At 32.8% G+C, this 23,557-nt stretch overlaps 1 protein-coding gene across 6 annotated transcripts in view; it reads left to right on the top strand.

Moving 5' to 3' along the window:
- The window catches only part of LOC148597920 (protein tyrosine phosphatase type IVA 2-like), a 41,537-nt gene that overhangs the window by 11,336 nt on the left and 6,644 nt on the right, over nt 1–23,557 (top strand). For all 6 annotated transcript variants that reach the window (XM_088561332.1, XM_088561333.1, XM_088561337.1 and 3 more), the window contains exons 2-3: nt 5,842–6,390; nt 9,576–9,668. In XM_088561332.1, coding sequence (XP_088417458.1) covers nt 6,280–6,390; nt 9,576–9,668 — 204 coding nt within the window. In that variant the 5' untranslated portion in view covers nt 5,842–6,279. The remainder of the gene's footprint in view (nt 1–5,841; nt 6,391–9,575; nt 9,669–23,557) is intronic.

Raw genomic sequence — 23,557 nt, 5'->3', positions numbered from 1 at the left:
TATGGCTATTGTACCAATTGTAATTGTTCATTATATCACCAAAAAAAAATCTTTTTTTTTTTTTTGCAACAGAAATGAATCGGATTATTTTTTAGGGTGCACCTTACTGTTTTCATCAAAAAGGGGTAGACAAGTCTGGTTACAGTGTACTAAACATGCACATACAATACTAGAACATAAAAACACTCTCAAGTATTGTTCATAGGCACAAGATAACATTTTGTACATGTATTTGGTCTTGGTAATCATTTTCTGCCAAACATTGTTTGGAATCATTTGCCATCTGGATTTCAGAGAAGTTTTGCCCAGCACCAGGCTCTATAAATTTTTTTTAAATGCTAGTGTTTATCCAGTTGTTGGCTTCATGAAAATGTATAGGACAGCTATTATGTGTACTGATTGGAAGACAAGGCAACAAAAAAGTGGTTTCTGCTGTGCACACAAACATATAGGTATTTACCTATTTGGATTCTCCATAAATTAGTGCAGAATTTCACTCTGAATTATGCAATATAGAATTTTTTTCTGAATAGAAAGCTCCATAAGTATGAAGAACTGTACTTTTATGGAGAGGATGTGTAATTTAATGCATTATGTATAAATTTGTTGAACTAATGTACTGGTAGTGGTACACTCACTGATTTGTACAGTGCAAAAACGGAAAGGTACAAATGTATCTAGATTCTGTTAACTCAATGACCTTTTCCTTTACTGCTGAAGTTCATGTACTTGAAATTAAAACAGATATAGCACATGAAGAGAAATGTTCTATTTTAATTCAATCCACTTTGTTAATTGGTTATTGAAACAAGTGTACATGTGCATGTATATAGTTTTGTACTATGATGCTTGTACGGTTGTACATTACAATGTGACCCACTTTGAAATTAACATACATGGGAAACTACCACTGTTTTAAGTACACCAGGAAGTCAGAAAATACAGTTGAGAAGGTCACATTGAGCTTGTCAAGGAAAAATTCAAGTCAAGTGGTAAAAAGATGATAAGATTCGATGACATGAAGTTTTTACAAAGCCTGTACAGGGTACTGTAGTATAGAGCGATGTAAAAAATTACTTTGAGAGTGAATTTTGATTTTCTAAAAAAAATCTGGATAGGTACAATGTATAAGATCAGTCATAGGGGAAGGCAGAGGCCATGGGCATAATGCCCATTGTAGCTGAAAATTGATGTAAATGGTAGAAGGTAGCCACATAGCCAAATGCTAGATGAGCTTGAATGTGGCTAATTGAATTTTGAGAGTGGCCTATTCGAATACGTTGGACATTAGCCACAGCATTTTTCTATGCCTTTATTTCTATTACAGTGTGGCTAATGCAAATTTTCTACTACTGCTAACACAGAAAATGGCCCATTAAAGTAACAGGATTTTACTTAGAATGCTAATAAATGGTCCATCAACATCTCGGTTAATTGTAATTACATGCATGCTGAAAATGGCTCATTTGATCAAATTCTTTCCCAACCACTGGAATGATGGTAAAATTTGGGTGGTAAAATTGTGTTTGGTAAGGTTAATCAAACAGAAAAATATGCCCTGCAGTCTGGATATTGTGTAGACTGTAAAATAGGAAACTTGCCTATTAGTATTTTTTACCGTCTGCACAGTCACAGGGAATAAAATATTTTTTTAAAAAGGGGGTGGGGTCTGATACAGAAATTTATGGATGATTCCAGGCTGTCATTGGCTCACTCTTGTCGATTCTGCACATTATTAAGTTTTCTAACAAAGTGAAGGGGTTCCCCGTGAATTCACCTCTGGGTTTTTACCCTTTGATGGGGGTTGCCTTTTTTCCGTAATATAAAACTAAAAGAATTTTAACAAGCATAACTAATCTGTTAAAATGCTTCTCTTAAGAACCAGGAAGAAAAAAAAGAAGTAAACAGTAAACAAGGCTGTATTGCATTGTCACCTGAAATAAAGTGCATGAAGTTCCTGGTAGAATGCATATTATTATATTAATAGACTGCAGATAAAGAGTCCTTCCTTGTTCTGTTGCTTTGTATCTGTACACTGGAACTTTTTGATCAGGTATATCTTGGGGCTTCTAAACCTTACATACATGTAGCTCATATGTGGCAAAATTGTTTTTGTATTTGTTTGCCCTAACTCCAATTTTTACATTTTTCTCAACCAAGGCACTTATTTATGCTCCCAGTTCTGATATGATTGCTTGTTTTCTTTTGTTTCTATGCATCTGTTGTTTTGGTTTTTTCATCATTCATGCTCCTTCTTGTCAGACCTGGTGAAATCATTTTTCAACCTGTCGGACATATGGTCTGGCAACCATTATTTACCATTAATTTTGAATCCTCGTTCCTGGAATTCCCCTTTAAAAATATATATGAAAATATACATTTACCTATGAAAATGTCTGCTGGACTGAACGGCTTTTTGTTTGCCATGACTGTGTTGTAACACTGCTTAAGATTGACACCCAAAAAGTCAATAATAATAATGACAGTTTGACTAGTTAAAGACATATCGCACCTGACATTTAAACTGATCCTTTTTCTCAAGATTTTGGTACTTTTAAAATTTTATCAGCTGAGACAGTTTTCAGGAAGTCTTCAGATATCACTGTATTTTTCAATCTATAAGTCAATATGAAGTTCAAGTCAAATTGTCGATTTTTTACCAAAATCAACAACAAAAAAAACATAGATAAGTCAAATTTGCCTGAAGTCGAGGTTAGCTAGGATGCGGGTATAAACCTTAGGTGTCAGCAGAGGTTCAATTTGAGTATTTTTCTAGGATAACTTTTTAGCAAAGTGAAAAGTACTGTGTCTGTGATGCCTGATTTCACTGTACATGTCATTCTGATAAGCCGCCTATTGATTCAATAAGTTTTTAAAGAGTTTCTTGGAAATAAACAAGGAATCAAACAAATATCAAGTGGATGCAGTTCATAGTTTACATTGTGTCAATCAGCATATCTCTGACAAGAATGATATGTAGATTTAGTCAAATCTGTGTTAGGGATGAAGGTGTGACCCCCACATTTGAATTATAGCTAACAGTTAAGAATTTTCTCAGTCTTAAGTAATTTATCTCAAGTTTTGTGGTGCTTGGGCCAGGACTTCGCAGAAGTCATCATTGAAGGGTAAATAGTTGAAAGTCTCAGACCTTGGTAAATGAAATTTCAAAAGTCTTTGGTCTGAAATTGAGTGTCCAAGACCTTGAACCTCAGCCACTAACATGAGTTGTACTTTTGTTAGGATGAGATGCTAAGGTTCAGGACCACTGTGTTGGCCATTGTTTTAAGAAGGTAGATCTAGGGCAAGGGACATAACTCTTGAAATTAGTGATATGTTTGTATCGTATTCAATTTCACCAAACCCTTTTAAGCTTTCATTTGAAACAGAATGAAATCAATCCAAGTTACTTTGATGCTTACTGAAGATTGATGTAAAAAGCCAAATACAAACGTTCCAATTATTTGTAAAAGTTGTGTCCCTTATCCTAGGTCTACCTCCTTAAATGAGACTAAAATGGTTCCTTGATAACTAAATATACATCTAGCCTGTCACTAACACTTTCTTTTTTATATGGTACGTGTATGTATGAATACAAAAGTATATATGTACATTGTAACTTACACACTCATCTTATTCACTGTACACATGTACGTTATTGTACATTATCAGTACTGTGCTTGTACTCAATTGTACTTACTGAAGCCTCACTGAGGTGTGCGATATTATATTAATATGAAATAGATAAATGTGTCTTTGCTATGTGTATATTTAATGAAGAAAGCCAATGGTTGCATGTAACCTCAAGGCAATGCTACTAGATTTACATCAATTTGAAATAGATATTTTTGTACTCGTATATTGAAGGTATAATGTAGGACAAAACTACGTCAGTGATTATTTTAAACTCTCAAGATTAATCTTCAAATACAGTCTCACTCACTTTCACCATAGCTGTTTCTATTGAATACAAGTACATTTGTATATGTACATAAAAGTATTTCAAAATTAAGCTTAATTTCATAGAATTACAATTGTCTCAAGTATTTTTAGTTCCCATTGCCAAATTTTCCGTTCAAAACATTGATGGGATAATAAAACAATGACATCATTAAGTCACCTCATGTACTTTGAAGTTGAACATAATAGATATATTGGAAAACAATCACCAGGCCATAATTAGCTGTTTACACCAAACAGCCCTCTACAATAATATTGTAACAGACAATTCACACGATGTTGTAATTAACCAAATTATTTGTGTCTGAACCAACACCTCCCTAACTTAGCATTATCTGATCATATCGAGCAGTTGTTTGCTGTGTTTACTGAATATCTGTTGTGGTTTTGTTGTGTGTACTGTAGTGGTTACAAATATATGTAGGAGGCAAATCTAGTGTCAAGGTCAAAACTAATAAAAGCAAAGTTGCTATGGTAAAATGGTTGAAATGATCTTGTTTTTAAAGTTACTTTTTATAAAATCGATGTTATGTTTTGTTTATTTTTTTTTTTATTGAATTTAATAGTAACTATATCTTTGTTGTAGATCTATAGTTCTTCCTAATTTTTAAAGGCCTCTTGTAACAAAAGTGTTAAGAACTGTCTGTCTGTCTGACGTTATTTGTTTTTAAATGCAACTTCTCCACATGCATTGAATGAAATTTTAGGTATAATATGTAGATGATCATGATTAAAGATAATGAATGTCAGGTTACTGTAAGGGGAGATAATTCAACTTATGGGTTTAACATGATTTTAGTCCACTTAAAGAGTGAACCAATCTTTTCATGAGCTTGCTCAAAGTACTTTTAGTTACATGTATCTAGTAACACCACTCATCCTGTACTGTCTTGAATGTAGATTATTGGCATTTGGTTTTTGAGTAGTTTGCATGATCTCAAAATGATGGTGCCATCGCCTGAATATAGCTGAAATATTGCTGCTCGGGCATTAAACCCCAACAATCAATCAGTCAATCAAAATGATGGTGCCAAAAAGTCAAAATTCGAAAAAAAAAAAAAACAAAACCCAAAATGACAGGCAAAGCTGTGTTCTATATTGCATGGACTAAAATGACTATTTCTGGAATGACTGTTGAATTTCTTCTCGAAGACCGAATATAACAGTCATTCCTTATAATTTGAATTTAGTAACAAAATTTAATGAGTAAATCATCAAAACAGGTTGATGACATCACAGTCCTATAACAAAGTTTGGTCTGTGAGGTGATGGACAAAATTTTTTACTCAATCAAAAAGCATGTTACATCTGAATTTAAATTATTGCTCAATCAAATCAATGTACCTTTTAAAATTTTTGAGCTACATGTACCTTATAAGGAATTAATACTTCTGCCATATTTTCTTAAAAAAGATTGATGAATGGGTAATTTAGGACATGCAAGCAAGCATTTCTCCTGCCAGAACAAGCAGATTAAGCCAGTCTTCTAAGTTGTCAACAGCCCAGGATTTTGCTTCTTTCATGTCTATGCACAATACATGTTTTATTGAAGCACTATTGTAAGAAGTCAATCAAGTAGCTTGAAAGCAGTGGCCAGTAAACCCTTTAGTCACTAGATACTTGTTCTGAACCCACATAATTGTGCAGTCACATATGCACTTGTTTGTTTACTAACAGGATATTCAGGAAGTATATGTACCTCTTCTACTCTGAAAATACATGTACTTAAAAGGAAAAAAAACCTCCAAAATATTGTTTTTTAGTTTATTTTTTAAGTATTTTTATATTCTTAATGTACGTTTTGTATTTAATGTTGTAAGATATCTTGATTTTTGTGTGTTTGATAAAATAACATTTTTACTTTATGTTTTGTTTCCCTTTCAGTTTTTTGGAGTGCTGGGTCATACATTTATGGAGTTCGTAACCAACAGTGGCGACTATTGCCAGGCACAACACGTCTAAGCTAGACGCAACATTCTTTGATCTTCGGTGCTTTAAATTTTTGGAAAATATTTTCTTCCGAGGCGGTATCAGATCAATCATTTTTGGATGGGTTAATTTGAAGGGACACCACTACAGGGATTTCTGCCGAAGTCTTTCATTCGATATCCTTGTTCTATAAATAGATTGTTGGATGACCTAGTGAAATAGTTTTATGTCGGGTACATTTCGTTTTTCTGCCGTTTGATTTCATGTGAGCGTTGATTATCTATTTGATTTATAGAGTTTATTTCGTTGTGTACATTTGTTGAACATAATTTTATCTGTTCAAAACAGAAGTGACGCAATCTCATAAATATATGTAAATTTATTTGTGTATCTATGACAACCATGAAGTCGCGTAGACCAGAACCTGCTGAAATCGAGCACAAGAACATGCGATTCTTGATAATGGATCGCCCAACAGATTCAACTATGGACAAATTCATCGAGGTTTGTATATACATGTATATATCAGGTAGTTGAATGGAGCCAAAAATTTACGCTTTTTGATGTCTCAGACTTGTATTTTACAATAATTTTCAACTTTGTAAAATAACATACTTACTTAATGTTAAATATTCAAAGTGCTTTGACCAATTCAGGGATTGAATTTCTGAATTTTTTCCACTAGCTAAATTTAGCAAGTACTGGAAATTTACAGTCACTAAATTTGAAGTTTTTTTGGTTTTTTCTGGACTTTACCTATATGACTCATAGAATTCCACCAGCAACTTTTAGCAAGTGGATATAATTTCTACTTGCAAAATTGAATTTCAACTGGCATAAGTACGAATATATTCTGTCTATCCTTGTCCCAACTTCTTTGTGGTCATATCAAGCAGCACCCTGTAAAGCACCTCAAATGAGTCTTTGTGATGTGTTTAGCTTGTTTTCCACAGAGATTTGTTAATTGATAAATGATACTCGATCAAAAGATGCCCTAAGCAGACTATTGCAGACATTTCATGGAAATTCAACACATAGTTTAACTGTATTATCTACTTCAAGCACCTGGTTTTCGATGTATTTTTTTAACTGATTTAAATTTGACTTTGATTTGCAAATGCTTAAGTTGACACTCTTTTGTTAATTATGCAATCAGGAACAGACTGTAGATACTTTGTAAAGGGAGGATAACCATGAAGTAGAACAATGCCTTGAAGATGGACAATATATACACTACTGTCAACAAAAAAATTAATTTCTCCACTCTCAACAGTGGAGATATTATGAGTGGAATCACACTGTCTCCACTCTCCACAGTAGAGTCACCATTTCAAAAATTGTCTAAAGTTTACTATTCCTTTCTTTATACCAAGGTATATTTAATGGTTTTAGTAGTATAATGTTATTTCTCAGTTATGGACAAAAAAAATATTGAAAAGTAATGAAATGGATAATTTTATTATATTTTTTAAGAATGTGATTGACTCCTCAGTGTGGCATGGAGAAATTAAAATTTTGGTTGACATAAGTGTAGAAGTAAGAAAAGTTCATCTCCTGGCCTTTTTATTGAGCAGTGTGAAAACTCTTTCTAAGGACAAGCAGGTTCAAAAGAGCTGGTTGTAAATTGTAAATGGCATTGCCCCAAAGTTTTACTACAAAATGGGAAACTGCTTGATAACAAAATTCTTCTCCTCTGAAACTACCTAGCAGAATTACATGAAACTTTGCAAAGATGTTCCTTAGGGTATATTGCACAAAAGTTGTGTTTAGATTTTTGATCCGTCAAAAAACATGGCCATTGTTACTAAAAATAGAACATACATATACATGTAGGGGTCAGACTGTAGTTTTTCACATATATCTCCAAAACCATTAGGTTTAGCCAAATTCTGTCTGGGTAAAAATGTTCAGCATGATGAGATCTATCTGTCAAATTGTCATTTCAATCAGTCAAGCCATTTATGAGTTACTGCCCTTTTCCGACGTTTTTTTTTTGTTGCTATTTTTAATGTTATTTCTTTCAAAAATCTTCTCCCATGACCCTGCTCGACCAATTGGAACTAAACTTGGTATAAATGTTCCTTGGGGTATCTTGCACAAAAGTTATGTTTATTTTTTTTTATTCCATAAAAAAAAACATGGCCGCCATTACTAAAAATTGAAAAGAGGGGTCACACAGTAGTTTTTCACATATATCTCCAAAACCATTAGGTTAGGCAAATTCTGACATGTTTTAAGGCATGATGAGATCTATCTGTGGTCAAATTTTCATTTTTATCTGTTAAGCCATGTAATGGTCCTTATGATAAGTCCTACCAAAGTCTTGAGTCAGAATTGCTAGACAACTTCTTGTTAAATTTATTGCCATTGAAAGACAGAATTTAACCAGGTGAGCGATTCAGGCTCCTGGGAGCCTCTTGTTATTTATAACTATAACCTCAAAATTTATGTGCTGTGCTGACTAATCATTGTGATGTACAAAGATAATTAGGATTTACACAGCAGGGGTGAAAATGAGGAAATACAAGCTGGTAGTCCAGGTGATATTTTTTGTTCAATATTTTCTATAAGTTCAACTTTATACCCAAAAGATTGGTAGCCCAGCTCAAAATCTAGTAGCCATGGGCTACTTGGCGACTGCTAATTTTTATCCCTGCAAAGATTAGCTTTTAAGTTAACTGATGATTTGAAATTAAATATGTGAATGCGTTTTGCCAGGTTTAACCTGGAATTGTCTAGTTTAGGTTCCTTCTTGAATTACATATGCACATACATGTACATAAACATGTACATGTATTAGGGACAATGACCTTCCCTGTATGAAAGAAACTTCCCAGTTAAGCTTATGTAGACTTTCTGTATAGGAGTATTGGCTCCTATTAGGAAGTAGGGATCCACTGCTATATCACGATGTTGGCTTCCACTGGACAAATTTTTTAAATAAAAAATTCAGTACTGTTTATGGCTTTATAAAGATGGGCATTCGGATATCAACTTCTTGTTTTGTTGAGTATACCTAGCACAACAAAGTGCGATTTTATTTTATTATATAAGTATAGAAACACAAAATATCAAGATAATTTTGGGCTGGGAAAATATCTATTACATCAGTTTATGCGAAATTGGTTTTGAGATTACCAGACTGAATCTCATATTTTGAACTTTTTATCTATTTGGGCAACTAAAAAAATGAATAATTTTACAGGACCAAAGGCATTTTTTTATCAGGCGTATCTGTGATCTGGTTCCCTGGTCAACATCATAAGCGACCCTAGGATCGCAAAAATATAGACTCGGGTCACCCCTAATGGATATGCACAATATATGAGTAAATTGCCGTTTACGAAATAAAGTAAAAGCAAAGATGAAATTATCTAAATTGACTAATTATTGTGCATTTGTATCGGAAGATGATATAAGATCAAAATATTTAAACGTATTGCTTTTAAATTTGAATATTAGAACATTTAAAGTAAATGAAATAACGTCATATTTGCTTAAAAGACAGAAGACGTCACTGGTGACCTGGGGTTATATGGGAATATTACCCAGGTTTCCAGGTTGCATGTCTGTCATCCTGTGGTATTTCGTTTTTTCACTGTTACATCTTTTACACATTATGGTCAAAATAACAGAAATTTAAAGTTTTGAAATAACAAATTTGTACATGTGGTTTTTGTCTTTTGTAGGAGCTGAATAAGAAAGGAGCAAAAGATGTAGTTCGTGTATGTGAACCAACGTACAAGACTGAAAAACTGGATGCTCAAGGAATACGTGTACTTGTAAGTAGGCACAGATTTTCTAAAGCTGGTGTGAGGTGTGCCCTGTTCTTTTTCAAAGACATAGTTAGTACACCACTTGAAGTGAAAACCCACAATTTTTTTCATGGAAAGAGATATTGTCAACATTTTAAATGTTTTGAATGAAAGAGAATTTGAAAGAAATCTTAAGAAATAATAATGGCTACCACTTTCAGAGACCTGTACCGCTACAAAGTGTATGTCAGTGATCAGTCACAGTATGTCTCTTTCTGTACTGTATCATGTTAAAAGACATCAATTGAAAGTTGAATTACTAGTGTTGAGTTCATGAAGATTTTCTGTATGATACTTGCCTTCTGATATTTTGCCCACTAACTCTTATAGGCAAAATCCAGGCAATATTTACTTCTTGACTGGTAAAACAATACACTCCAAGGCAAAAAAAAATGTCTGTTTACTGCTCCCCTACCTACCCTAGTTCATTTTGCTTATTCTAAACATTTGATGGTCATTTTGGCTCTAGAATTGTTAAAGTCTTTTCCCCCATTAACTCAGTGTATAATGTTTTTGAAATTTCTACCTACCTACCCAATTTTTTACTTATATATATTTATATTTATATATATATATATATATATATATTTATACAACATGTATCTGAAATTTGGGAACCAAAATTAGTGGAGTAAGTGTATGACTTTGTGAATTCTTCATGATTTTGAGGTTATTTTCATTGGGAAAGGATCCTTTTCAGGAACCCTGAGGTATACTTGAAATTTAATGACAATTTACTGTATAGGAGTGCCCCGTGCAGGTCCAGGTGTTAAAAGAATAGGCCTGCAGCAGCGCTAAGCTTGTCATAAAAGGCGACTAAATAGTGCTCAGAAACCTAGCCGGGGGCTAGGCGCTCTGCCCACACAGCAACTGGGATGTGTGCCCCAGGTGGTGGAAAGGGGTACCCCTGGCGTGTTACATGCTGGGGTTGTCAGGCTATAATAAGGAAAACCTGACAGCAAACCATAGTGGTGCACCGTGTTGGGAAAGATGCCACGTTCCTCGCACGTTAAAGAACCCTGCTGTGGTATTCGATAGGAGTAGGAACCTTTGCGCTCCGCCACAGAAGGCTAAATTGCCCGACCTTACCCATCCCCCTTTTTCCAGTGGCAATCAAAATTTGTCGACCCTATTATCCTTGTGACCCATCCTTTTTTTTCATTTCATGTTCATTTTATCATCCATTTCATGTTCATTGTCTGAATATAGCTGAAATATTGCTGCTCGGACGTTAAACCCCAACAAACAAACAAACAAACTGTATAGGAGTTGGACACTGATCATACTGAAGAATTCTCACTGTCTGTCTTCTAAAACACTTAGTGATTTTACAAACTTATCTCTCTACATGGTGTATATTGGTGTGCATGAATGCATGTTTTTCCATTAGGATAGGTCTATGATTAAAGGACTACCTCTTTGATCTTAGAGGTCCTTTAGTAAATATGTTTTGTATCTAAGCCCCTGCCGCTTGGAAATGTATGCACTTAAAAAGAATTTAGTAAATAAAATACTTCAAATGGAGGGCCCGGTTACTTGGCTAGGATTTCATTCATAGTGATTTCTCACATTAGCAAAGTACCTTCTCTGTAAAGGGAATTAAATGATGCCCCACTGTCAAATTACGACATCCCATTGTCAAATTGTCTCTCATTGCCATTCATAAATGTAGACTAGAAAGATATTCTCACAATTTTTATCCTATTAAATTTGTACATATGTAAGCCTTGTCTAAGCCAAGTACTGAAACTTGGCAATTAGTTTTTATAAAATGGTTATTTTGTCCGATTCACTAGACTGTGCAGGGATAGTAGTTAACAGATCAAGATAAGAATCAGGCAGACTAAATTAAATTGAATTGAACTGTTCTCTAATCCTTACAGATATTTCTAGGTATATTATTGGAATTACATTTCTTTTAGTTCGTGGTAAAGTTCGTAATGAATTGAAACAGATGTTTGTTTACAAGTCATATACATGTGTAAATGTAGGTTTTTCTTATTTTTTTCTTTTATATGTAACAAGTTATGGCAGTAGCCTGAGTAGTATTCTTTCAGTGTTTCTAGAAAACATGATAATCCCTATCAGAGCACTTGATCCATGCACCTAGTTTCGTGAAAATGCCATTAAAGGTCATTTCTGTGCTTACACTTTCATTTTGCCTATTCTTTACATAGACTTGTATATCTACACAATGTAAGAAGCTTAGTATTTGGCGTGTTTGTAAAGAACCAAATGACTCTAGTAGCCATGGAATGCTAAGGACTTGTTTGTTTTTACCTTTGAAAGGGAAAATGGATTTGCTTTTTAATGCAAGGTGCATATTTATATTGTCTATCACAAAGATATGCATGTTGGGTTAAATGATTTGGCTGTATTCTTCTCTGTAAGAATTAGAGATTTGTTTAAGAGGATTGATTTATGTTATTTGATTAAGATATGATGTTTATTTACTACTGTGAACATACTATTGTTCGTGGGGTACCAATTTTCGTGGATTTCGTGGGTTTGGTAAACAATGAAATTTGGTTCCCAACAAAAAATGATTATTTAAGTTACATGATAGGATAATCAAAACCATGAATTCAAGAATTCCCAAACTTATGCTTTTCCCCTAAACCATGAAAATTGATACCCACAAATGTAACTACTTTCACATATTTATTTGTGATAGCATTTGTGACATTAAGAAAATAATGATTAAATATTAGAAAATTCTGCATAACTGTTTTAGCAAATTTTTTGGTCCTCACTAAGTTATTTAGAATAAAGATGGTACATTGCATCATTTGACATTGGCTGTCTTGTTTAAACTATATTGGTACAACTTAGTACAGGTACATTTGTACTTGTATCATATCTAATGTAGTATGGTGGTTAAATAAAATTCACAGACTGGATGGAATAAAAATTAAAAGGAAATGATAAATATAGACTTATATTACCGTAAAATACCAAATAAATTACTGAAGATGAAACTGAAAGAATGTTTTTGCCTTCAAGATATCTCATGATGACCAGTGTAGATTTTATGTTACCCCTCATGGATACCCCATCCATTTAAACATTTGTAAGGACAAAGGTCACATGATCACCAGAGTTACATCATTAATCCAGTTAATCAGGTCAAGCCCAAAGGTCAATTGAGTGTATTAATGTGATACATAAATAATTGTATGGATGTCATCTTTCTGTTGAAAAAAATTATTTGCTTTTCATTAAAATTGTGCTCACATGACCATTATTTTGAGCTTATTGTTGACTCCTTGCAGTAATAGTAGCAAAATCATTCGCTAATTGGAAATTTGTCCTAAATCGAGAGCAGTGTAATATTTCAGAGCAAGTTGAAAATTTGAATGTGCAACTTGCATGCTAAGTTATATGTGTAGTTTTCAGTGGAGTTTCTATTATTCAATATTGTATGGTATCTAAATTAATGATCAGTGTAAGCAATAAAATCCTGCGTTATTTGATAAAGTAGTATTTTAAAACACATTTTATTATGCAACTTGTTTCAGAGGCACATTTCATTCAGACACGGATGTTCTTATATGTTTGGTTCTTAATTTTGTCATTTTAAGCATGTTACAGCTGACATGTATCTTAATTTTAAAAATGACACTAATATACAATCTGAAAAAAAAATTCAGTATGACCTTTGAATGGTTGCATGAAGTGAGTAAGGCAAACTTGACACAGACATTGTACATGTACCTGACAATGAGTGGAACCAACCAATGATTTAAGTACTTCATTGTCTAAGAGTCAGGCAAAAAGTACATGTATGTTAAGGTGTGGCATGCATTATCCAAGTATTTATACCTTAGATATACCATCAAAGTGGTTGTAAAGTTTGCCTTTATAAGAAATTGAAAGGTCAATTAGTTGTAATACACTAATGGTGTGGAAATTTTCCTGCTCTTTTCCCTACGGTATATAACCAGTAAATAAATATTGATGTCACAGATGTGTCCGGATAAATTCAGGGTTGTGTTTTAATTTTAGGGCCGGTTAGCTTAGGATTTTACCCTGCTACATTATACTTAAACCCCGGCTACTTTGGTGATTTTGTAATTGATTTGTACTGTATTAAGCTTTAAAATCCCCTGCTACTTTTGTTTTTCACCCACCTGAACAAAAACTTAGAGACAACCCTGAAATTTAGTTAGCTTTTCAGTTCTTTACTAGATCTTTTGTATACATTTGTATATTTGAGGCAAAAATGACCAAATTGAGAAAAATGATGTGCCACCAATTGCCTGATTTTTACAAAGAATGGTACTTAATTGATATTAAACATGATTTAGTAAATTCCCCTGCAAATTATTTCGTTGCTAGATTGATATTTGTTGTGATATATTTCTATCGTATTAGATTTTTGGGTGGTACCATTTATTTTATGGCACAATTTCAGGTTCCAAGTATGCACAGCACACTTCATGCAATATCACAATGGTCATACCATCTTTTTACAGGTTACAGGTTGTATATACACATACTTTACAAAGGTTAAGACCAGTAGAATTGGCTTTTCCTAGTGATAAAATACTGATAATAGTTGATTTGTTGTTAGAAGGAAAATGGTGAAATTTATAGCCTAGTACAAGCAGATGAAAAGAGTGTTACCACTGGCAGGAATTTTATGGGTTTTAACCTGTGGTGAAGTTAATTTTTGATATACTTGTACATTTGAAGGATGGAACTTTGTGTAATAAAAATATTCATTGACTGAATACAGGTGCTAGAAACAAAGAAAAAAATGTAAAATTGGCCTGGTTAAATACATGCAAGAATACAGCCAGTACAGGTACAAGAATGAAAAAAAGTAAAATTGGCCAGGTTAAATACATGTAAGAAATGAAAAAAAAATGAAGAATTGGCCAGGTTGAATAAGACTAAAGCCAGTACAATAGCAAGAACTGAAAAAAAATTGTAAAATTGGCCAGGTTAATTAAGACTACAGTCAGTACAGGTACAAGAAATGAAAAAAAAATGTAAAATTGGCCAAGTAAGATAGACTACAGCCAGTAGAGGTACAAGAAATGAAATAAAATGTAAAATTGGCCAGTTTAAATAAGACTTAAGCCAGTACAGGTACAAGAAATGAAAAAAAAATGTAAAATTGGCCAGGTTAATTAAGACTACAGTCAGTACAGGTACAAGAAATGAAAAAAAAATGTAAAATTGGCCAGGTTAAATAAGACTTAAGCCAGTACAGGTACAAGAAATGAAAAAAAAATTTAAATTGGCCAGGTAAAATAAGACTACAGCCAGTACAGGTACAAAAAATATAAAAAAATGTAGAATTGGCCAGGTTAATTAAGACTACAGCCAGTACAAGTGCAAGAAATGAAAAAAAATGTAAATTTGACCTGATTTTATTTCTCTACTGCTAATTTAACACATTAGTGTACACAATTTAATTATATAATTACATTTTAATACTGTCAGTCTAAATCTAAGAATAGAACCATTTGAATAATTCATACTTGGAGATGTTTCCCTTAGAATTGATTTCAATTGAACCAAAATTCATAAGATATCTTTATAACTTCAATAATTTTGATCATTAAAGATGGTAATGAAATTCTTCCTGTTTTGTGCCTCCTTTATGAAGATCTATTCATGATTTTATGTGACATGTACCTAAGCCTCTGCAAGATTGTGTCTGTTTATTGACTTGTACTATTTAATCCTTTTTATTCATAAATATTTTATGAATTTTCTCTCCTGTCCGATTGTCATGTTTTGTAGTTATTTTTAGATCATTTATGAAATGTATATGGTACATGTTGATGCTGTAAAACTGTCTAAACTAAACCCCTTTTGGACTAAAGATTTTGTTCAGTTGTTTTAAACTGGCCTAATATGCATTGGAACTGATGTATGGAGACTTTAGAAGATTAAGCAGGTGTTTGGTTTAGACAGGTTTTATATGTGTTGAAACCTACGTACAGAAACTTCAGATGATTAGGCAGGTGTTTGGTTTAGCCAGGTTCTATATATATATATATATATATATGTACATTAAAACTGATGTACAGAAACTTCAGAAGTTAAGACAGGTGTTTTGTTAACACAGGTTCTACATGTACATGTACATGTATATGCATTAAAACTGATGTACAGAAACTTCAGAAATTTAGGCAAGTGTTTTGTTAACACAGGTTCTACATGTATGGATTTTAACAGCAGAAACTGTCTGGTTTAGATCAGTTGGTTTAGATCAGTTTCCTTTTTATGAAAGGTTCAAATGAAAAAGATTCCACATTGAAGTATGGTTTGGGGTCCTGTATCTTACTAGGACATGTACATGTAGGTTTTAGTGTTATTCTGTGGTTTTCCAGCATCAGAATCGTAAGTTGTGAAGAAAAAAAATTGCTGAATATTTTGCTCCCAGGTAATGTTAGAGTTACTGCCCTTTGTAATGCAGGGACTGATGTATTTTTAGCGTTGAAGTTATGTAGCCATATATTTCATTAGTTGGTCTAGAATAAAGAATACACCTGATGAACTGCCTAAAGGTAATCAATTCAACATATGAAAGGTAGATTTGAACTTTCTATCTTTATTGAAATCTTCTAAATTGTCCAGTGAATCTCTTAAGTGCTTGTCATTTAACTAAGGGAAGACCCCTGAGCATCATCAATGTATTACTGTAACTTCAGACATGCTCAGTGCAAACGCCCACTTTGAAGGACATGAATGGGACACAACAGTGTTTATATATTAGCATTCCATTCTGTATCTTATGCAACTAATTAGTTCTGCATGTTCTCTATGAGGAGAGGCTCTCAAGAGGGAAATTTCTGTTGACATTAATTAGGCCATTCCACCTCAAGTTACTGGCAATGGTACAGAGTTTGTTTATATGTAGGTTACATGACTGTACATGTATTACTTATGACAATAGAAATATATTTAGTAGTTATTTTGTTGGTGAAGTCTTGTGGTCTGATGATGACCTGATTTTCTGGAAATCAAGTTATAATTTTCTATTTAGAAATTTTTTTTTACAACCTCATACAATAGCACTTCAAGGACTAATAAGGAAGCTATTTTTTTTATTTTGGTATAATAATACAAATATAGGGAGCAGTCAAAATTTACATCCTTTAATGGTCCTTCCCAGATTTGTTGTGGTGAAAATTAAATAAAAAATACCAATATACATGTAGAAATATAGAAATGACCTAAGAAGTCCCACAAGCAGTGTATGAAATTGGTCAGAATCTCGTATTCATATTTAGAAATTTTCTTCTGTTTGGGCATCTAAAAAAACAATATTTTTACAGGATCAGAGGTATTTTTACCAGACATGTCTGTCAGTCCTCCGGTATTTTGTTTGTATTGCACAAGTATTTTTAACACCTTTCTATCTGGGATAATATTTTTTTTTGTTTCTTGCCTAGATATATAGCTATTATTTAATGTGAATGCCAATGACTTTCATTATTTTCTGGTTAACACAGACAGCCCAGACAATGACAAAGAGTTGTTTACTGGTATTGTTATGTAGTACATGAAGTTGACAATAGGTGATGTTGGCATTCATTGCTTAATTACAGTACTGTGTCTTTGAGCCATGTATACACAATATCTTTGTTGGTCTAGTCTACAACTTTAAAGAGTGATAGAAATGGGGGATTGTTTTGTTGTCATAAACAAATTGTAGATTAGCAAATTGAGTTGGTCTTTATACTTTGAAACCTGTCTGAATTGAATTCTTTTAGGAGAGAATTAACTTATTCTGTTTATGCAGTTTTTCTGGAGTTTGACACTAATTTCATTTGTTTGGTGGTCAAAAGAACTACTTCAGAGGTAAAACAGGTAGTCTGCAGAAGGTAATGATGGGTCTCTGTTCTTAGCAGTGTTCTACAATTCTTATTTCCCATTACCCAGGACAAGTGAAATTTGGGTCAGGGAAAGTTAGGTACTTAGTTACACTTTCCTGTGGCAAGTTGAAAACTTCATAAAACTGGTTGCTGGATTAGTCAGAGTTGGTTTAGACAGGTTTCACCATCAAGACTGATTTGTTCAACATGTCATGGTTTTCCTTTCCTCATTAGTTTACCTTGGACTTGACCTTTTATGAACATCTTGGCAGGTGTTTCTAGAGAAGCAGAGGACACTTACCCTGCTGGTGCATCTGTTCCATACTCCCAGCTTCTAGTGGAGTCAGAGTTGCTTATTTACTTTTGTTGCTTTGTATGTATTATTTTGGCTATTTCATGTTCTTTGTTGTGTGTGTCTGTTTTCCATGTCTGGTATTTGTCCAGGGATTACATTCTTTTGATTTCTGCTAGAATCTTGGTTCCTTGATTACTCTTTCACTGTAATTCCAGATAAATTTTGATAATGCCAATTTTTAGCAATAATCAAATATTCTACAAACAGACTATAGGGGAGTTCATGCCTAATTGCAATGGCCTGTACATATGTTTTGTCTTCTAACGGCGAGTTCTGCAATTTGTTGTCACAATAAGTGAGTTTTTTTTACTGTTTTCTTACTATTAAATTATTACTAGAAGTTGTAATTGAGAACAAAAAAAATACAATTGCGAGTTAAATAGAAAAAAACACAGAAAAACCGGCTATATTTTGTTGTGTAACATAGGGAAGAAATTTAAGAGTTATTTTGTTATTCATGTTTTCAACTTAATAGTTTACACATTATTCAGCTTTTGGAATATCTTACAACTTTTATCAAGTGATAATTATAAGGGACAAAAAGGGAATTTGATATCATCAGAAGCATATTGACAAATATGTGAAAATTGTACTGTACATAAACAAGAGATACAGTTGGGGGGGGTAAATATTTATAGCGATTACCACATTGTTCTATATTTGCTTCCTGTTTACTTCTTTTAAATGGTAAACAACCACTGTTGTAACTTGTTGATGTGTCATTTACAATGGCACACTGTATAACATGGACTTGAGATGTGAATGTTCAATTGGCACATTGTAAACCATGGAATGGAGATGTTATCTGGCAAATGTTAAAAATTGGCACATTGATATACTAAGACTAGAGATAGATTCCAGGTGTCAGTTTCACAAAAAGTCATAAGTGTGAAATTGATCGTAAATCATGACGTCACAATGCTATTTTAGTTTATGACATCATTACTTATGATCAACTTTACTCTTATGACTTTTTGTGAAATTGAGACCAGTGGTCTATTTATCAAACTTTTTGGGATTGTTTGCTACTGAAAGGTGTGAGACTTGAGATATATGGTTACATTGGTATAAAAAAAAGTGTAATTATTCAACTATGCACCTGCTTTGTGAGAAATCCCTTTATCTCTTGGTAGATTTCTGAGAAATTTATATCAGAAGTCACTACCCTAAAAATCTTAGATAAGTTTATAAAGTAACCAGTGATGTTCTTTGTTTTCATGCAAGATACTACTTTGAAGAAGCACAAACAATTAGACATATGTACCATTTCGCATTTAACATGTAATTCCAATTCTTTTTCTGGTACTTAGATATAAAATCTTCGAGATGTTTTATGACATTGTTTATTCATGACATTGGATGCCAAAACAATATTGATGCTACTTTTACATTAAATAAAATAATAAAACAAAGTTTATTAGCCTGTTTGCTGTTGACAGCTCTTTTCTCAGGGGATGTTTTTATCGATTTGCACTTCTTAAAATGTTTTTAAAATTGATTTGAGACATTTCCTTCCACCTTAGAACAATTGTTAGGAGAATGAACTATTGTATAATGTAGTTGTGAAGACCTTGAAAAGAATACAGAAAGAATACAGAATTGATTAGGTTCATTAAAAGTGTGGTTACTGATCCTTTAATCAGAGACTTGACACCAGGCATAGAATTAAAATGATACATTTATTTTGGAATGGATTTCAGTACAAGTTGATTGAGTGTGACATTTGACAAGGAAAACAGAAAAATAAACACATTAAAAGGAAGATGTAATCCAGTCACTAATTATTGTTTTTACGAAATAAAAGCTTCCCATTCTCTTCTGTGAGACATCAGTGATCGAAGAAATACAAGTTTAAATTCAATTTTGCTAGTAGAAATTATTTCCACTTGCTAAAATTTGCTTGTGGAATTCTTTATGTCATATAGGTAGAGAAATAACTGCAAAAAAACTTAAATTAGCAAGTGTAAATTTTCAGTACTTACTGAATTTAGCTAGTGGAAAGAATTCGAAATTCAATCCCTGGATATATGCATGCAACATATGTTATGGCATTATATGTATAATGGAACCTGTTGAAACCAAACCCTGAATAATCCAAAAACCCTGTCTGAACCAAACCATTAATCAAAACCCTGTCTGAATCAAACCCTGAATAATCCAAAACCCTGTCTGAACCTAACCATTAATAATCCAAAGACCTATCTAAACCAAACCTGTAATATTCTAAAACCCTGTCTAAACCAAACCCTTAATCCAAAACTCTGAACCAAACCCTGAATAATCCAAAACCCTGTCTGAACCAAATCCTGAATAATCCAAAACCCTGTCTGAACCAAACCCTTAATAATCCAAAACCCTGTCTGAACCAAACCCTGAATAATCCAAAACCCTGTCTGAACCAAACCCTTAATAATCCAAAGACCTGTCTCAAATAGACACTTTTTAAAGTCCCTTTTTCTCAGTTGAAATGTGTTTTTAACCTTGGTAAATCTATCAACTGTCTGAATAAAGCAAATTTTAAAGTCTGAAAGAGGTTCAGTTTGGACAGGTTTTACTGTATATCAAACGGGACTGTAAGAAATCAGTATTGTCCTATTTATGACAATGAACATGTTCATTATTGAGTATATGTCATTTATACTAGAATTTTTGTATTGGAATTCAATCAGCCTATAATGACATAATCCGATCAGAATTTAATTTGAATGACAAATTTTTTTTTAAAATTATACTTATGACTGAGTTTTAATAGTCAGTTGCAGCATGTAATTTCAGAATATGTTTTGTATTACTGTATATGATGAGTGCTTCTTTCATGGGACGGTGACACTTGACCACTTTTTTTTTTGTCCTAAGTTTACTCTAATTATTTTGACAGTTAGAAGCCAAGCTATCCATTGTGAGTAAAAATGAAATATTTTAGTATAAAATCAGGTTGTCATAAACAAATCGGGAAGTAAACATTGTAATTGAATATTGATTGCTTAAACAAGTTGCTTCACCCACGGCTGAAACACTTTATGGAGATTCATTTATCAACTAGTCCATCTAAAGACCATGCATTGATGCTTGCTGTGTTCAGGAAGCTCATTCATATGAAAGTGTAATTGAAAAAGTAAATTGTAGGTGTTTTGGTTGGTTGGCTTTGTTTTTTTTTGTTACAAATGAAATCAGAACTACTTGCCCACTTAAGCTACACTAAAAAAAAAACTCAAATGCGGGAAGTAGAATCTTCTTAAAAAATTTGCCAGAGTTGTAGCCATGCATGAATCATAGTAGTTCTATACAACAGTTAGCACTGAAAAATTTAGTTAGATATCCCTGGTAATAAAGAACAATAACTGTTTCAAGAATTTTAGCGCAAACCGCGCACCTTAAAAAAGTAGTAGTACAAAAGTTTAAATATAATTTCAGAATTGGATCATTAAAATTCCAGATAAATTCTTCTGCCTAGTACCTACAAGATTGTTTTTGTGTTTGTGTGTAACATGAAAGGCTGAGGAGTTGCGATAACCTCTTTTCTCATCAGTCCAATGGACAAAACCTAAATATATTGCAATCAGATGGAAGTAACTCGTTTTACAGCTGTCAGTAAGTCCACCGTTGTTCCCAAAGTGAAAAAACCTCCTTAAATTCTACATTTATGTTAAGACTTTATTGCACCATAAATCACAGTTGACCAGTTGTTTAGGTTGACTAGTAGTTTTTCAATGACAAAATTGATGCACATTTTGATAATTAAAGGGTATTGATCCAGATAACTTATTTGTCACTGTCATTAAGTATTGCTTTAGGAGAGGTGGCAAATGTGGAAAATTGAATATCCTGTTGAGTTATTAAAAATGTTCCTTGATTTGTTATTTACTGGCCCAGAATAGAAAGAGGAGATCCTGTTTACTGAATTTTTGAAACATTTTCACAGGGTTCATGTACTGTACATTTACAGGTTTTTTCATAATTTTAGCCATGTGGTTTTTGTTCTTTATATTTAGTATTAACTACAATTGTACCAGTGTTAGAAACTTAATTTTTGGTTGACATAGACCCATCATAATTTTATAATAATCATAAGACACAATACTTTATATTCATGTATTATATTTGAAGTGCATAATTTTTGGCCAACAGAACTTGGATTTTGAAAATTCAAGCCTTGGGTAATTTTGCTTGATTTCAATTCATAGCACTTGAAAAGGCCAAAAATATATTGTAATGATTGCAGAAATCCTAAAACAAGATTTGATACAAATTGTTGTGAACAATTAACTAATGTTTACCAAGTTTGGTTGCCATGAATGATTACAGGGAAGTATGGACTTGTAGAGGACTATATGTATAGATAGGACAAACACTGTTCATATCCTCATGAAATATTCATATGTTATATAACGGTATTTTTATGCTTTCCTGGAAAAAGAAAAAAGATATGGGATGTATTATTAGTGGAAATTGTATAATTAGTCATTGTCTCGATATTTGTGTAGGTTTCAGAAGTATTGAATATATATCACATGCGTTAATTTGTCAGCATCTTCAGTTACTAGTATAACAGTATAGCAGGTTCACGGCCCTTTCAGTTATTTAGTTCTAATAATAAATAGTAGATTGCTTTGTCATTTAATCACTGTGTGGGCATTTATATTGTCTTGTTCACACCATGGCCTTAAAGTTAAGGGTCAAGGAAGGTGAAGATTTTGTATTATTTTCAATCTGACACTCTTTATGATCTAGCTCCTCTCTCTCTTGGGGATATTTTGATTCATCCTGTCTGTCCTGTAAAGATTACTCCTTTGAGCTTAAAATTAATTGCAGTATTCAGGTTGGATTGAAAAGTCCCTCAATTTGTATTTACACACAAATAATGTACTATCCATTGAGTACTTTTCTTAATGGTCTACTTTAGGTCAAAATATCCTTGATTCTGATCCCTTCTTTAAAATTTTTTTTTGGAATTTTTACCCAATTTCAGTTAATTTCTTTCAAATTGACAGCATTTTTCACATAAATTGACAAAAAAACTTTGAAAATAAAACATGAATTTTGTCTGCCTGCCCCTAATTTTGAAAGACGTTGGATAAGAACCTAGGTTTTTTTTTATCTTTTTATGATGGCGGTATTTGACTTTTTTTTTTGGGGGGGGTGTTTTGATTTAATCATTGATTTAAATTTTTGACATCATCTTAGTCTTTAGTTGAGTAAACTTCAAAATATTTTTTTTTCCATTTGGAGAGGGGGGTGCAAACCTTTCTAGAAAATGACTCCAAGTCTTAACCATTTCAATAAATTTTTATTTGTAAATGTTTAAAGTCAAAACTAAACAGGAAGATTTTTTCAAGCATTGCAATTTAAATTTTATACTGATGTTTAACCCCCAAACCTCATGCAAAATTTAAACTGTATATTCTAAAATATAAATTTCAATCATTGAAAACTTGACTTGCTGTTTTGTAAAAATGAATGTTTTGACAAAGTGACAATACCTATGTATTGTTTTGATGTTAAAATATGTAGTATCCTTGCATTTAGTCAGCGAGTGTGTCTTCAATATGGACCTAAAGAGTCTCAAATATCCATTGTGATTAAATCTGAAAACATACATTTACTGCCTGCCAAGTTATGTGTGAACTTATGATTATAGAAATTTCATGGCAATTCAATTCTGAGCC

This window comes from Perna viridis, chromosome 14, assembly GCF_037379345.1.
Source record: "Perna viridis isolate PV_CMFRI_1.1 ecotype Kerala chromosome 14, ASM3737934v1, whole genome shotgun sequence".
Taxonomy (NCBI): Eukaryota; Metazoa; Mollusca; class Bivalvia; order Mytilida; family Mytilidae; genus Perna; species Perna viridis.
This window is presented reverse-complemented; position numbering and strand designations above follow the sequence as displayed.